Here is a 15,411-nt window from a genome sequence, read left to right as displayed (position 1 = left end):
AGGCTCCTTAAGGAAATAGCCAAAGTGCAGGGGTTCCATTCTGTACGATGAAATAAGTGTCCTTTAAACAATTATATCAGATTCAATAATATTTTTGGTGCACTGGGAGAATTCACTATTCAAAGGACTCTTATTGGAAACTATTTTGCAGATATAGTAAGGGCTCATAAAGCAAGCAAAACAACCTCCCCCAAATTTCTTAATTTGTTGCTATTGCAGCTTTATACTTTTGTATGCGTGATGTCTTAAAATAGGAGCCCAGTATTAGTTATCCTGTTTTCTCATATCAAGTGTTATATAAAGGTTAAAACGGAACTCAGTCTATGTTGTTATTCAAATAATAGTAGATTTAATAGGAAAATTGTATATACAAAATCAATACATTTTATTTAAGTCATATACCACAAGTTCTGAATAGCAATTTCTAATAGTTGTTCAACCAGTTGTAATATGTATATGTGAGTGAGACACTGATGATTTTTAAAAATAAAAACAAAAGTTTGAATGCTATTTCCATTTTCCATCTTTTTTGGTATCATTGTGCTATACAGATGTTATTGAAATGTACAGTTTTAGTCAGGTTTCTCGAGGTAAGTTACAATTTAGTACTAAGGCGAGCTTCTACATTTAAAAGTGGGGAAAATAATTAAATATTTTTTAAACAAAATTTTATAAATAACCAGTTTATGTAGGTATGTAAATAACCATTTTAATAGGTACTCTGTTTACTCTGTAACATTTAAATGAATCTTCAATTGTACTTATTATGAAGCATATTTATGACTGGCTTTAGTACCAATGATAAAATAATTAGACAAATCTAAAATTGAAAGGTCTACCAATTATCAGTAACTATGATTCAGAAATAAGTTCATTTTTCATTATTTTCAGGCCTCCAATATCAATTCTAATACTAGAATTTTGGGGCTTTTCTGCTTGAAATTAATTGTTTCACATACTTATTGGATAAAGGAGCTGAACCCTAAAATTAAATGCTTTAGTCAAGATGAGTAGAGACATTATGACTACTACCTATATCCTGCAAGAGTCTTCCCACTGTACCCATTGAAATGAATGAAAACAAAGTAGACAAAAAACGAAACTGGGCCATAGTAACAGAAATATCAACCATCACCAAAGTATAGCAATCACTCTGTTTATTTGAGGGAACTAAATGTAATTTAAGATCAGCAACAGTTTGAATCCCAAATGTTCTTTAAAGAACTACAAATTCCTCTAAAACTTGTTTCCTAGTGACATCTGCTGGTACAAAATTGTAATAAAGATGAAAAGTAGTTCTTAGAAATAATTCCATGGAAATTAACCATGAAAGAAAACTTTTATGGGCAGAACTGTTTTCTTTTGCTTTAATGCAAACTTCTAATTGTTAATGCAGTTTGTCTTTGTGGGTTTTCCCTCCTTTGGCATTTGACCAAGAGTAATAGTGTGAAAATTTATTAAATAAGTATTATACTTATAAAATAGTAATATACCAGTTATAACTTAACATCAAGCTTATTTGTGTTTTTCTATATAATTTCTTTCATTTACCTTCCTGAACCTGAGTGATTAGTTGTGTATCAACTAAAATTATTTAATGCAATGCTTCAACAGTTTTTGTCCTGCTGTTGTTTTATACCACACTTTTAACATCAGACTGCAAAACACTGCCATCAAGTCAGTTTTTGACTCCGAATGACCCTACTGCTCCTGTGGGTTTCTGAGACTGTACCTCTTTATGAGAATAGCATGCCTCATCTTCCAGAATCCTGCAAATATAAAATTCAATAAATATGAATTGAATAATATTACTGTATGCCCTTTGCATAGACTAAAGTTAAGAAATAGGAAAGCTTCCATAGAGATGAGGTAAATTTGTTATCTTTATACAAAATTGAAAATAAAAATGAGGGTTTTTTTTATTAGAGGAAGATTTTTATTAGAAGAAGAAATAGTTTTATTTTTTCCATAAGAGATGTACTGCATTGCAAGAGAGTTTCTAAAAGTTTGTGGAAGAGTGGAGTTGAAAGTTAATGGGAGTTCCATAGTGATTACAAGTTGGGTTGCTAACCAACAAGCCAGCAGTTCGAAATTACCCACCCAGTGTGCCGGACAAAATCATGTTTGTATTCCTGTAAACAGTTACAGTCTCGGAGAGCCACAAGGGCAGTGCTACCCTGTGTCCTACAGGGTTGCTGTAAGTCAGAATTGACAAGACAGCAGTGAGGTGAAGTTCACACAAATTTTTAGAGTGAGAAAATATACTCAGTCCTGAGATGTTTGATCTGTTTAAGCTTGTTCTTAGATGATTTTTGTCAGGTCCTGTGGGTTTAAAAATACAACACATGTATATATTAGGTTTCTTCTTTGAACCCCACACCTGTATAGCCAGACTTACTTTACCTTTTCTTTTTTGATATTTCCATTTAATTTCCTAACAAGCATTTTCAACCTTAATATGTCAAAAACCAAACTTAAGATTTTCTTCTTGAACTTGCTCCTCCCCATAGTCTTTCACTCACTTGAGGAAAAGCCAATCCAACCCTCCGGTTGGCCAAACAAAAAATAACCGAAAAAATTGGAAAATCAACTCTCCCGCCAACCCAAAATTGAATCAACAAAAAAATCCGCCAACCTTCCCTTGGAAAAAAAACAAAAACCGACCATTTGTGCTTTAGTCAAGCAAGCGTCCACACATCTTTCCTCTCCTAATTAGTCTTCTTGCATCTAGCCTGGCCCTCCTGTAGTCTGCTCTCTACCTGGCCCCAAGAGTGACTCATTTGAAATGCTAGACAAATCTTGTCACTTCTTTGTTGAGAGCCTTCCAAAGTCTGCAGACAGGGTCCTGAGTTGTTAGACCATTTCCTTTCTCCATTCCCATTACTATGACTTCATTTCCTATCGCTACTTCCCTCTTCTGTTCAGCTCCGGAGAACTCTCCTTGCATGCCACACAAACTCCTCATGAGGGATTTTGTACTTGTTAATTTCTTCTAACTGAAATACCGTCCCTACTTCATTGAGATTTCTGCTCATTAGAGCCAGATGTTAGTTACTGTCTCACAGACACTCCTCGTGACCACACTATTTATGGTAATAATCCTAAGTCTATCACTTTCTCCCCTTATCCTGCTTGGTTTGGGATTGTTTTGGTTTTTTGGGGGGATCATAGCAGTTAGCATCACAGAACTTCCTTGTCCTCTCTCTTCCAACTAGAATAGCTGCTATATGTATGTAGGTCTTCTATGTTGCTCATTGTTGCATCCTCAGAACTTAGACCATGCCTTACACATAGCTGACACTCAGTTAATATTTGTTGAATTAGTCAGTGGGCCTTAGTATAGACGGTGATTTTGCTTATTATTATGATAACTGGATTCATAACACAGTTAGGCATCTTCTAAAGGGGTCTGATTTGTTTAAATGTTAACATTTATATTATGTGTTCTGCATTGAAAACAAATTATAATAATGATTCCACGGTTAGGTTAAGGCTTAGTACTCGGTGTAAAATGCAGGACCAGATTACTATTTTAAAGATATTTTATGGGAATAATTACATTTTGCTCTTTGGATATAGACATCTGACTCTTAAGTACATCAACACACCTTAGACACATGAATGGCAAGAAGAGTAGCCTCTTTTGAATCTGTGCTAAGACTTTATCAATATGAAGTGCTTCTCACAGGGTTCTACCACAGAACTAAACTTCCATCATCAAGAAATTGCAAATCCATTTGTCTATGCCTCTTGTATATCTGAAAGCTACTTTTTGATGTTTGTTCTGCAATTACATTTATTGTTTAAGGTTGAATATATGCAATTCTGACTAGACCAACTTGTCAGACCCTTTGTCCAGCACTGAACCAAAGATAAATGGCCATCTCTCAACAGTAACATACCAAAGCCAAAAGTTGTTCCCAGACACACAGTCTTTGAATTAATCTTGTGCTTTCTGTTTTCTTACCACCTTTCCTATCCAGAAATTACCAAATTGCAGGCTTTAAGTTACTGATACATTCTGCAAATGGTAAATGTTTAAATATTTTTAATGCTATTATTTCACCATGCATATCATGCATATTCTTTGCTTAAAATGTATTTTTTTTACATATGCTCTCATTCTGTGTGGGAAAATTATATAGTATGTGAAAATCTGTGCTTACGTTTGTCACTGCTAACATGACCACAAAATCAATCATGTTGTGTAATTGAAAGGATTTTGTAAATCTTTTAAACATCTTTGACACATGAACTACATTTTTTTTTTAATCGTTTTGTTAGGGGAACTACATTCTTTTTCTGGGATTCCACACTGCCTCTGATAAAATGTATGTGTTTTAAGTTGGTAAGGGTTTTTCTACTTTTTGCATTTCCCTTTGTATATGCTTTTCATACAGAAAGAGTTATCTTAGTTATAATAGAGACTGCGCTTTCTTTAAGAATATACAGTGTCTAATATTAATATACTTTAGGACATCATTGTATATCTGTATTTACAGATTTCTTCAAGGTATTTAATAGTAAATATCAAAGGTTCATTTCATAAGATAATCTTGCCCACAAAATAGTCAAAGACATGCTATAGCATCAGGATAATGCAAGACTCGTATTTAATCCCTTTTTAAAAGATCATTAAATAATTTTAGCAGAGCTGAGGATCCTTTTTCTTTAATTATTATGTAATTTAAGTAAAGGGACCGTACTGTTTCAGGAGGTTGTGTAAGAAAACCATGTGTGTGAGGGGGATGTGTGTGTGGGGATGTGGGTGTGCGCTGGGAGTGGGGGTTCTGACTCCTATTTATCATGTGATCTCTGGAAATTTACTACATTATTTGAGGCTCTGAACAACTCGAGTTGAGAAACACCACAATAGCTGCTACAGAATCCAAAAACAGTACACCTATTCATCGAGTTGTAATATAATTAAATGAGACAACGTGTGTGAAATGCCCTGAACAGGGCCCAGTAATAGTAAGCACTCAATAAATAGTATTTGGAATTCTCACTCACTGGTCTTGTGCCTCCCCAACCCCCAACTATGCATGAATAATGTTTAGAACAGTGCCTGGATTATGGTGTCTGTTCTGATTGGGTTTAATCAGAAATTAAAACTGATGAACTAGACTTGAAGCCTTTCTGTGCCTGCCAACTCTACATTGCTCTGCATTCCCCGAATTAATAAGTAGCGAGAAGTCAGGACCTTGAATTGACCTATATATAATACCCAGCAGGTGTATGTGGCCTTTCTCTTCACAGCAAATTGCTCCCCTGGGGATTGGAGAGAATGAAGAATGCTCCGCTCCCAGCCCTCATTTTAAACCCCAGGGGAACTCTTAGAAGATTTACTTAACTCTCTCTTCAAGGGACAGATCTTAGCGTTGAGTCCTAAGTCATGTTAATTTGACATGGGGTGGGGATGCATTATCATTTTAATCATTTTGTACAAGATAACTTGCTTTACTGCTTATTGCTTGTTTGACCACTTGTAGTACTCAGACTATTACCCTAAAAGAGTTTACACCTTAAAAAAAAGAAAAAGCTTGGGAAAGTTTTTTTTTTTCTTCTTCTTCTTTTTTTAAATCATTTTATTAGGGGCTCATAGGACTCTTATCACAATCCATACATACATCAATTGTGTAAAGCACATTCGTACATTCATTGCCCTCGTCATTCTCAAAACATTTGCTCTCCACTTAAGCTTGGGAAAGTTTTAACGACAATTTTGTATACTACTTTATATTCCAAAATATATTGCTTTATGATTGTAAATTTTTATTGCTTCAGGTGTAAAGATGGTTTGAAAGGATTTACATTCTCTGCACTTAGGTAAGTAACATATTTAATTTACCGTTATGTTGATTACAAGTTCTTTTTAAAAAGTAGTATCCATAAATAACTATATCATTTATAATATTAATTGACTCAATTTTTAAGCTGAAAGTTGTTTTAGAAGTCATGAAAGCATTTCCAAACATTGGTAGATAGTTCATTAAAAGTACTTTATCAGACTTTTCTTTCTTAAAAGTGAAAAACAAGAGTTTATTAATGCCTATTAACTGCCTCATACTGTGGGGTGTTAGAAAAAAAAGCACAAACATTTTCTTCAAAGCTGCACATGAATAACAACATTAAGAATAAAATATATATCTTTAAACTCACTGCCACTGAGTCAGCTCATAGTACCTGTCTAGGACAGAATAGAATTGCTCCTGAGACTGTAAGTCTGTACAGAAGCAGACAGGTTCATCTTTCTCTCATAGGGAAGCTCGCTGGTGGGCTAAAACCACTGACCTCATGGTTAGCAGCGCAATGCTTAGTTTACCAAACTCCCTCCCCCCCCAAATAATGGTTCATGTTGCCCAGATTATGGACATCTTTAGGGCAGGATTCATATTGTGATGCATGTATTAGATAATAGCCTTCATTAGCATTTTTCTTCTCACCTTATAGTTTGACTCTTAACACATAGTAGATACTATAGAAATAATGATACACATTAGTATTATAATTATGTCTCACCAAGTCTATTCATATAGATGAGATCATCCCATTTTTACAATTCTGTGAGACAGCTATGTTAATGCCTATGTGAGCGGATGAAGCCAAGTCTTAGAATGATTGACTACTTAAACATCATACAAGTGACTATACAAGAGGCCTTCAAAAAGCTCATGAATGGATGACTTGAAAAGATAAAGGAAATTTTCCTCAAACTTTCAAGCCCCTTATATATCCTGACTCCAAAGCCAGTGTTCTTTCAGTTTATGTCAAATATTGTTCATCCATGCCACAGCTCCCCCAAGTACAAGCAGTACTTTCTTAGTTGAAGAATAGTATTTACTGGAAATACTTCCTGTCAAGTCTATTTTGACTCACAGCAACCTGATAGGGTAGAATAGAACTCCCCCATATACTTTCCATAACTGAATCTTTAGAGAAACAGACTACTACATCTTTCTTCTGCAGAGCAACTGGTGGGTTTGAACCACTGATGTTTTGGTTAGCAGTTTAGCCACATGACGTCAGGCTATAGCAGGGAAGAATTAGAGTGGACTCAATACTAAGAGAAATTGTATGTGATTATCTCAGGGTATTTTGAAGATCGAGTTAGTGAATGAAACGTGCTTATAATTGCCAGCGCTGTAGGAACTCAAGAAATGTTGAATATTCTTTTTTTTAATACACTTTCGTTGATGTATGTTTCACATATCATACAATTTAAGCATTATTCATATTAAGAAGATTTGCAATTACCACCATGATCAATTTTAGAACATTTCTTCTTATACTCATTTCCCTCCATTCCCCTTACCATGTCCCTAGGCAATTATCAATCCAGTTACTGTCTCTATAGACCTTCCTATCCTGGACTTCATATACAGAAAAATCAAACTACCGACAGGAAGCAAACAAACAAAAGCAACAATAATGACTAGACAAAACATAGCAAAGCTAAAAAGAAAGCACAAAACATTAAAAACTGAAGCAACTTTAAGATGGGTCAAAAGGGAGATCAAATGTTAAGGGTAATACATTTTACCCTACCTACATCTTCCAGAATCTACTTTTTAGTGCTCTTTGTTTGATAGCAAGGCTAGTCACATTCCCCGACTACGCTCCAAGGGAATTTCCTGGAGGCTTAATCCATTTGGGTACTCTGGACATGGATTCGCGCCTTCCCCTGTTACAGAGCCTTCAGCAGACTGGGTGTTCACAATTCAAGTTCTGATGCCTTTCGCTCTTTTTGGATTTGGATTTTATTTTTTATAGTCCTTGAATTACACAGACTTGTGTGCTTCTTCCATGTGGATTTAGTTGACACCTCAGTTAGATGGCTGTTTGTTTGAAGAGAAGCCTTGAAGGCCCCAGATGCTATTCTTTTTGATAGCTAGCTGGTTTCATCTGGTATCTTCACCATATTTTGCTGTAGCACCCATATCTCCAGTGATCTCTTAATGAGGATGAGCATCGAGCCAGGGTGATGTAATAAAAACTAATTGTCCTTAGGTTAGGGCTAAAATTAAGTACAAACCCCAAATCTCTTCATAGATCTGTGGTTATGCGTCTCTCTGGTTCATTTTAGAGGCATTACCACAATTTTATGATAGAGAACATTATAAACCATCCAAATTTTATTGATAGTGTCATTAATTTACCCAATGGTATAGAGATTAAAACACCGTTGAGAAAAGGAAGTTATACAGGTGTAGGCCAGCTTCAGAATGAAACACATGAATTCTTTCCTTGGAAAGATTCAACTCTTAGTGACTGGACACTTGACACAAATATTGGGGCTTGATGATAGGGCACAGCTTTCAATAACACTCATTTACAAAGGCAGAGCCACGCCCACCAAATTAATAAATATAAAGAAACAAACAGGGAGGGAATTAAAGTATGTGGTTGTCTGGCTTTGTCCTTAAAGCAAGAGAGCTGAACTAAAGTCCAAGACTACCAATTTACATAACCTTGAGATAGCAGTCAGATGCTTCTTCTCACACTGGGTGTTTCAGCCCTGAAGCTCCCCAGTTGACATACTCCCTTGGACTTACCCACTTCTCTACCGATGGGCATTTGGGCTGTTTCCAGTTTTTGTTATTGTGAACTGTGCTTCAGTGAACACGGGAAAGCTTAACTCTGTTTATGTTCTAGCTCTTGTTTCTTTGGGGTATATGCCCAGCAAAGGAATTGTTGGGTTGTATCGTATTTCTATTCCCAGTCCGTTTTAGGTATTGCTGTATTGTTTTCCACAATGGTTATATATTGGTGGTAAGCCTTAAATTGCACGTAAAAAATAGATTTAGATAAGTACAAGAGAACAGATAAACTATGTTGCATAAAAATGATATTAGCAAAAACTTGTAAGTTTTTGATATCGAGTGCAAGTTAAGACTGAAGAAATAATAGTATGATAATTTTATATTGGAAATTCAAATATATTTTATTTGAATAGGTAGAGTAGGACTCAAAAAAAAAAATCACCCAAATTCACTGCCATCAGGTTGATGTGCCAATATACAGAGACCCTGTAGGACAGGGTAGAACTGCCCCTGTGAGTTTCCAAGACTGTAACTGTTTATGGGAATAGAAGCCCTGTCTTTCTCCCTGGGATCATTTGCCAGTTTCAAACTGCTGACCTTGTGGATAGCAGCCCAACTCGTAACCACTATGCCACCAGGGCTTCTAGAGTAGGACTAGCTTATAGAAAAATTTTAAAAATGAAGAAAACTTGGATTTGATAAAGTGATGAGTAGGTAGTAGCCAACTGATTCTTTATCAGGGTAATTGATACTGTCTCAGAAAGAACTGTCTCTCCTTAGTATTTGAGACATTGAAAAAGAGAAAACCTGAAAGTAGAAAGTAAAAATGCATTGGAACGCCTTTGGTAATAATAACTTTCTCAATCAAAATATATAGCAATAATATCTTCTCTCTTTTTTATTAATCATTTTATTGGGAGCTCTTACAGATATCAGTTACATTCCATCGTTCAATCACATCAAACAGCATTGTCCAATTGCTACCACAATCAGTTTCAAAACATTTTCTTTCTTCTTGAACTCCTTGATATCTGCTCCATTTTAGCCCTTCCCTCCCCCACCATACCCACTAGGAACCCTTATCTATCTATCTATCTATCTATCTACCTATCTATCATCTATCTAGTGTGCCATATCTTACACGTCTAATATACCCATTCATATACTATTCTGTTATTTGATCCCATGGAGTGTGGTTATACAGTCATCAATGCTATCAGCTCCCTGCACACCTCTCCCCTCCCCCTGCTCCCATTCCCCCAGGGAACCCTTACTCCTATTACTGTTTCTGAAGAGTTGTCTATCATGATATTCATGTATCAAATGATCCTAAATATACAGATGAACCTACACAAAACTGACATGACTAATGAAGTAAAACAAAAACCATAATAGTTAGGGAGGAGATATTTAAAAACTAGAGGAAAGTTATGTGGCTCATCATAAATCTGCCCTGGATTTATCATCCTTTCCAAGTAGCCCTTCTGAGTGGGACTGTCCAATTGTCTTACAGGTGGGTTTTGGGTCTCCACTATACCCACGCCCCTTCACCCGATTTGGTTGCTTGTTTTTGAACTTCTGATACCTTTTCCTTTCGACACTTCATAATCACACAGGTTGATGTGCTTCTTCCATGTGGGCTTTGTTGCTTCCCTGCTAGATGGCCGCTTTTTAAACTACAAGCCTTTAAGACCCCAGATGCCATATCTTTTAATAGCTGGGCACCATCAGCTTTCTTCACCACATTTCCTTATCTACCCATTTTGTCTTCAGTGATTGTGTTAGGAAGGTGAATATCATACAATGCTCCATTATTAAAACAAACCATTCCTGTACTAAGGTAAGACTTAAGTAAAGGCCCAAAGTTCATCTGCATATATATACATATATAGCTAAATACACATATTTATATATTTACATGTATACACCCACATATATATACACACACATATATTTTTTGTTCTTCCCTCCTGCACTGTTATGATTTTTACTCATTGTTTACCTCTCAGTAATTTCTCTCAGATAAAATTCGATTGATGAAACACGACCAGAAAAGCTACACCCTCCTCACTATCAATTTTACTCTTCCCCTGTACCCATCGTTATTGGCTCACCACTCCCCTCCCCCCACCTTCTCCCCTTCCATGCCCCCAAGGAACCATTGTTCTAGTCACTGTCTCCATATGATTGCCTATTCTGCCTATTTTGTATAGATAAGCACCCCTACCTCCCCAAATTAAAACAAAACAAAACAAAACATACAGGTAGTCACAAGTCTGACAGGGATCCTGACGTAGTGTAGATGAAGATCTCTATTAAATAGAGAGCAGGACATGTGATAAAACCATCAGTCCAGTACTCATTTCTTTCAGGGTTACATGTCTTACGGGTTACGGGTCCTGCTTACCTAATAATGCATACACCCATTTAGTCTTGTGCATTCATGTCCAAAAGGCAAGTATCCTAAAAGTTCCCATTGCTATTCCTGCAGTCAGGAATGGAGCGGTCTATTGCCACCACCACCCTCCACCCACCTTCAGTTATCCCTTTGGACTTTCAGTCTGACCCCCTTGTGAGTAATCCCCAGCCAAGTGCTGCCGCCCTGAGTCAGAAGTCTACAATCAGGGTTCTTCAGGGGCTTCGTGGCTTTGCTCCCATCACTGGTCTGTTACACTCCTCTCTTGATTTGCCCCATGTGGGTTGGTCAGACCAGCCTCTCTCACTGAGCTGTAGCTTCAGGGTTGTCTTCTGCAGTGCTGTCATCTAGGGAGAGGGCATCACATCTTGGGCTGAGGCCGACCCTGCATAAATCTCTAGGAACAAGCTGCTCTGAGCAGGAACATTGTCCTTAGGGATTGGTACACTGGAATGAGGTCTACTCTTGCTCTCTCTTTCCTGTCGAGATATAAGCAATACTCTCCCCTTGGGTTGGTTAGAGCCCTTACCCCCCATTGCCATTGTTTTTCTTTTCCCCACACCTCTGTGGGTCTTAAAGGCATAGGAGAGGGGTGTGTGGAGAAACATGCTTTTCAGCTCAGGTTTTATTTGTATCTGTTTTTTGATGAATTATGAATAGTTGGGTTTGGTCTGGCTCATGCCAGAATATCTGGTCTTCAGCCAGGGAATTGTGTGTTGTGTGCTGTTTCCCTTAGGCCTGTTCTGCTGTTTGAATTTACCTCAGTGGACTCATGTTGTACTTGACCTTTTGTGCTTAGCTGATCACTCAGCATAATATCCTACACTTTGAAACTATGAAATGTTTCATAGTTTCAGCACTATTTTTTAGGGATGCATAGTATTCCATTGTGAGTATATACCAGCGTTTTTAATCCATTCATCTCTTGATGGGAATTTAGGCTGCTTCCAATTTTTTGAGATTGTAAATTGTGCAGCAACAAACATTGGAGAGCAGATGTCTGGACGTGGTTGTGTTTCTTATTTCTTCTGGGTGTATGTCCCAAAGTGAAATTGCTTGGTTGTATGGTAGCTCGATTTCCATGTGTTTTCGGTTTCATCTAGTCGCTTTCCACAGTAGCTGTACAGACCTACTAGACCACCAGCAGTGAATGAGTGTTCTTATTTCACCACACTCCTTCAACACTTGGTGCTTTCTGTTTTTTTGAATTGGACTATCTTTTTTTTTTTTCAGAAGTATAATTCACAGTTGTTTATTACTATCATTTGTGCATATCAAATATTACACAATATTTTCTTTTTTTATTATTATTTTTAAGAAATATTTTTATTAGGGGCTCATACAACTCTTATCACAATCCATACACACATTAATTGTGTAAAGCGCATTTGTACATTCATTGCCCGAATTGGGCTATCTTTGTGGCTGTTAGGTGTTTTGATGTTTTGATTTGCCTTTCCCACATGGCTAATGATCGGGAACATTTTCCCATGTGTTTATTGGCCATTCAGATTTCCTCGTTTGTGAATCTTCTGTTCAAATCTTTTGCCCAACTCCTCAGTGGGCCATTAGTTTTTTTCTTGTAAGCTTGCAGGATTCTGTAGGTTTTAGTATTAAGTCCTTTGTCTGATATGTCATTATTAAATACCCTTTCCCCAGTCAGTGGGCTCTCTCGATACTCTATTGATGAAATCTTTCAATGTACACACGTGTTTTAACTTCAGTAGGTCCCACTTCTCTATTTTATCTTCCTGTGGGGGTGTATCCTTCCCTATGTCTGATAGCCCATGTATTCCCTGTGCTAATGTTCTTAGCTTTGTCCCAATTTTCTCCTCGATGATCCTGATAGTTTGGGGTTTTACCTCAAGGTCTGTGAACAAAATCTTAAATTTGTTCTTGTGTATGGAATGAGGTAAGAGTCTTGTTTCATTCATTTTCATGCTGACATCTAGTTTTTCCAACACCATTTGTTGAACAGTGCATCTGCTTCCCATCTGATATTTTTTGGACCTTTGTCAAGGATCAGCTGTCTGTATGTTGCTGTTTTAATTTCTGGATCTTCTGTTCTTATCCATTGGTCCGAGTATCTTATCATTATACCAGTACCTTGCCATTTTGACAACTTTGGCTGTATAATAAGTTTTAAAGGTAGGTAATGCAAGCCCGCACACTTTGTTTATCATTTTGAGGAGTTTCTTGCCAATTCTGGGCTTTTTCTCTTTCCATATGAAATTGGTAGTCTGTTTTTCCATTTCTTTGAAAAATGATGCTGGAATTTGTATTGGGGTTGAATTAAACATATAGTGCCTTAGGCAGGATTGACATCTTTACAATTTTGAGTCGTCTAACCCATGAGATATTCTTCCATTTTTGAAGCTCCCTTTTGTTATCTTGTAATAATGTTCTGTAGTTTTCCTCATACAGCTCTTTTGGTCTTGTTGTTGTGATGGTATATATCCCTAGATATTTCAGTTTATGCCTGACTACTGTGAAGGGTATTACCTTCTTGATCTCTTTTTCTGTAATCCCCTCAGTGGTGTATAGCAATCCAATTGATTTATGCCAGTTGACCTTATATCCTGCCACTCTACCATATTCCTTAATCATTTCCAGCAATCTTATTGTGGAGCCTTTGGGGTTCTCTCTCTATAAAATCATGTGATCTGTAAATAACAATAATTTCACTTCTTCTTTCCCCAGATGTATACCTTTGATATCCTTCTGTTGCCTTATATTATTAGCTAGGACCTCCAGGATGAAGTTGAATAGAAGAGGGGAAGGGGGATGCTTAGTGGGTCCCCTTTTCAGTGAATATTTTTGTCTTTTCTCCATTGATTGTAATGTTAGCTATTGGTTTTTCATATATAGCATTAATTATATTGAGATAACTTCCTCTTAATCCCATCTTCTTGAGTGTCTTTATTAGGAATGGGTGTTGAATATTGTCAAATGCTTTTTCTGTGTCTGTTGATATTATCATGTAGTTCTTTTCCTTTTTCTTGTCCATGTGATGGATAGTGTTGATGGCTCTTTGGATGTTGAACCGTCCCTGCATCCCTGGTATAAATCTCACTTGGTCATGATTGATTATTTTTTTTATATTCTTTTGAATTCTATTGGTCACTAATTTATTAATGATTTTTGCATCAATGCTCATTAGAGATATTGGTCTATAGTTCTCTATTCTTGTGAGATCCTTGCTCTGCTTTTGTATCAGTGTTATACAAATTTAAAAGAATTTGCTTGTGAGTTTACTGTCATTTTCTATGTTCTGGAAGAAGTTGTGTAGTATTGGTGTCAGCTCTTCCCTGAATGCTTAGTAGAATTCTCCTATGAAGCTTCTGGGCTGGGGCTTTTTTTATTTGGTAGTTCCTTGATAACCTTGTATATTTCTTTTTTGCTATGAATTTGTTCAAGTTCTTGACATCCATAAGAAATAATTTGGGAAGGGTTTGTTTTTCCAGGTATTTGTCCATATCCTTCAAGTTGTGTAATTCATTGGAGTAGAGTTCTTCATAGTTCCGTGTAATTAGTCTTTTTATTTTATTGAGTCCATTGTATTTTCTCTTGTTTTGTCCCTCATCCTGGATATTTTTGGTTGAATTTTCCACTGATGTCTGCCCCTTCCTATCTTTTGTTAGGTTTGCTAGTGGTTTATCGATGCTGTTGATTGTTTCAAAGACCCAGCTTTTTACTGAGTTGATTTTCTCCTTTGTATTGTTGTTTTCCCACTCATTTATCACAGCCCTGGCTTTTATAATTTCTTTTTGTTTGTTATTAAAGGATTATTTTGTTTACTCTGTTCCAGTTGCTGAAGGTTTTGTGTTAAAGTGTCAACCATAAATCTCCCTTCCTTTTTCATATATATGTTTATCACTATCAAGCATCCTCTGATCACTGCCTGTGTTTTATCCCTTAAGTTTTGGTATATTTTATTTTCATTCTCATTTTCTTTCTAGAAACTTCCTAATTTTTGTCTCTAACTTGGGTCAAACCCAGTCTTTTCTAAGAAGTAAATTATTTAACCACCATGTGTTTGCCCTGGTTTATTGTTCTTTCTTTTGTTGATTTCCAGCATTATTGCATAGTGGTCAGAGAAGGAAGTCTGTGTTACCTCTATATGTTTGAATTTATTCAAGCATGACTTGTGTCCCAGCATGTGGTCTATTTTCGAATATGTGTCATGTGCACTTGAAAAATAGTATATTTTTGCAGGTGGGTGGAGAGCTCTGAGTACATCTATCAGGTTCAGTTGTTTGGTTGTAGTATTTAGCTCTTTAGCCTCTTTGTTGAGCTGCTTTTCCACTTATCTGACTTTATTGGATAGCAGTGTTATTGGTCTCCTACTATGATTATCAAACCTGTGATTTGTTTTTCATCTCTTGAAGGATTTGGTTGAAAAATTTCGTGGGTATCTTGGGCACATACATGTTTATTATCCTCACTGGCTCT

At 36.5% G+C, this 15,411-nt stretch overlaps 1 protein-coding gene across 2 annotated transcripts in view; it reads left to right on the top strand.

Moving 5' to 3' along the window:
- The window catches only part of TMEM135 (transmembrane protein 135), a 233,025-nt gene that overhangs the window by 182,304 nt on the left and 35,310 nt on the right, over positions 1–15,411 (top strand). The window contains exon 7 of one of the 2 annotated variants that reach the window (XM_004708886.2): positions 5,788–5,829. The exons of the other annotated variant lie outside the window; for it this stretch is intronic. Coding sequence (XP_004708943.1) covers positions 5,788–5,829 — 42 coding nt within the window. The remainder of the gene's footprint in view (positions 1–5,787; positions 5,830–15,411) is intronic. 2 annotated transcript variants of the gene reach the window in all.

Source organism: Echinops telfairi, unplaced genomic scaffold (genome assembly GCF_000313985.2).
Source record: "Echinops telfairi isolate 266 unplaced genomic scaffold, ASM31398v2 ScPeMD7_1713;HRSCAF=2227, whole genome shotgun sequence".
Lineage (NCBI taxonomy): Eukaryota > Metazoa > Chordata > Mammalia > Afrosoricida > Tenrecidae > Echinops > Echinops telfairi.
The sequence above is the reverse complement of the archived record's forward strand: the minus strand, read 5'-3'. Positions and strand labels throughout refer to the sequence as shown.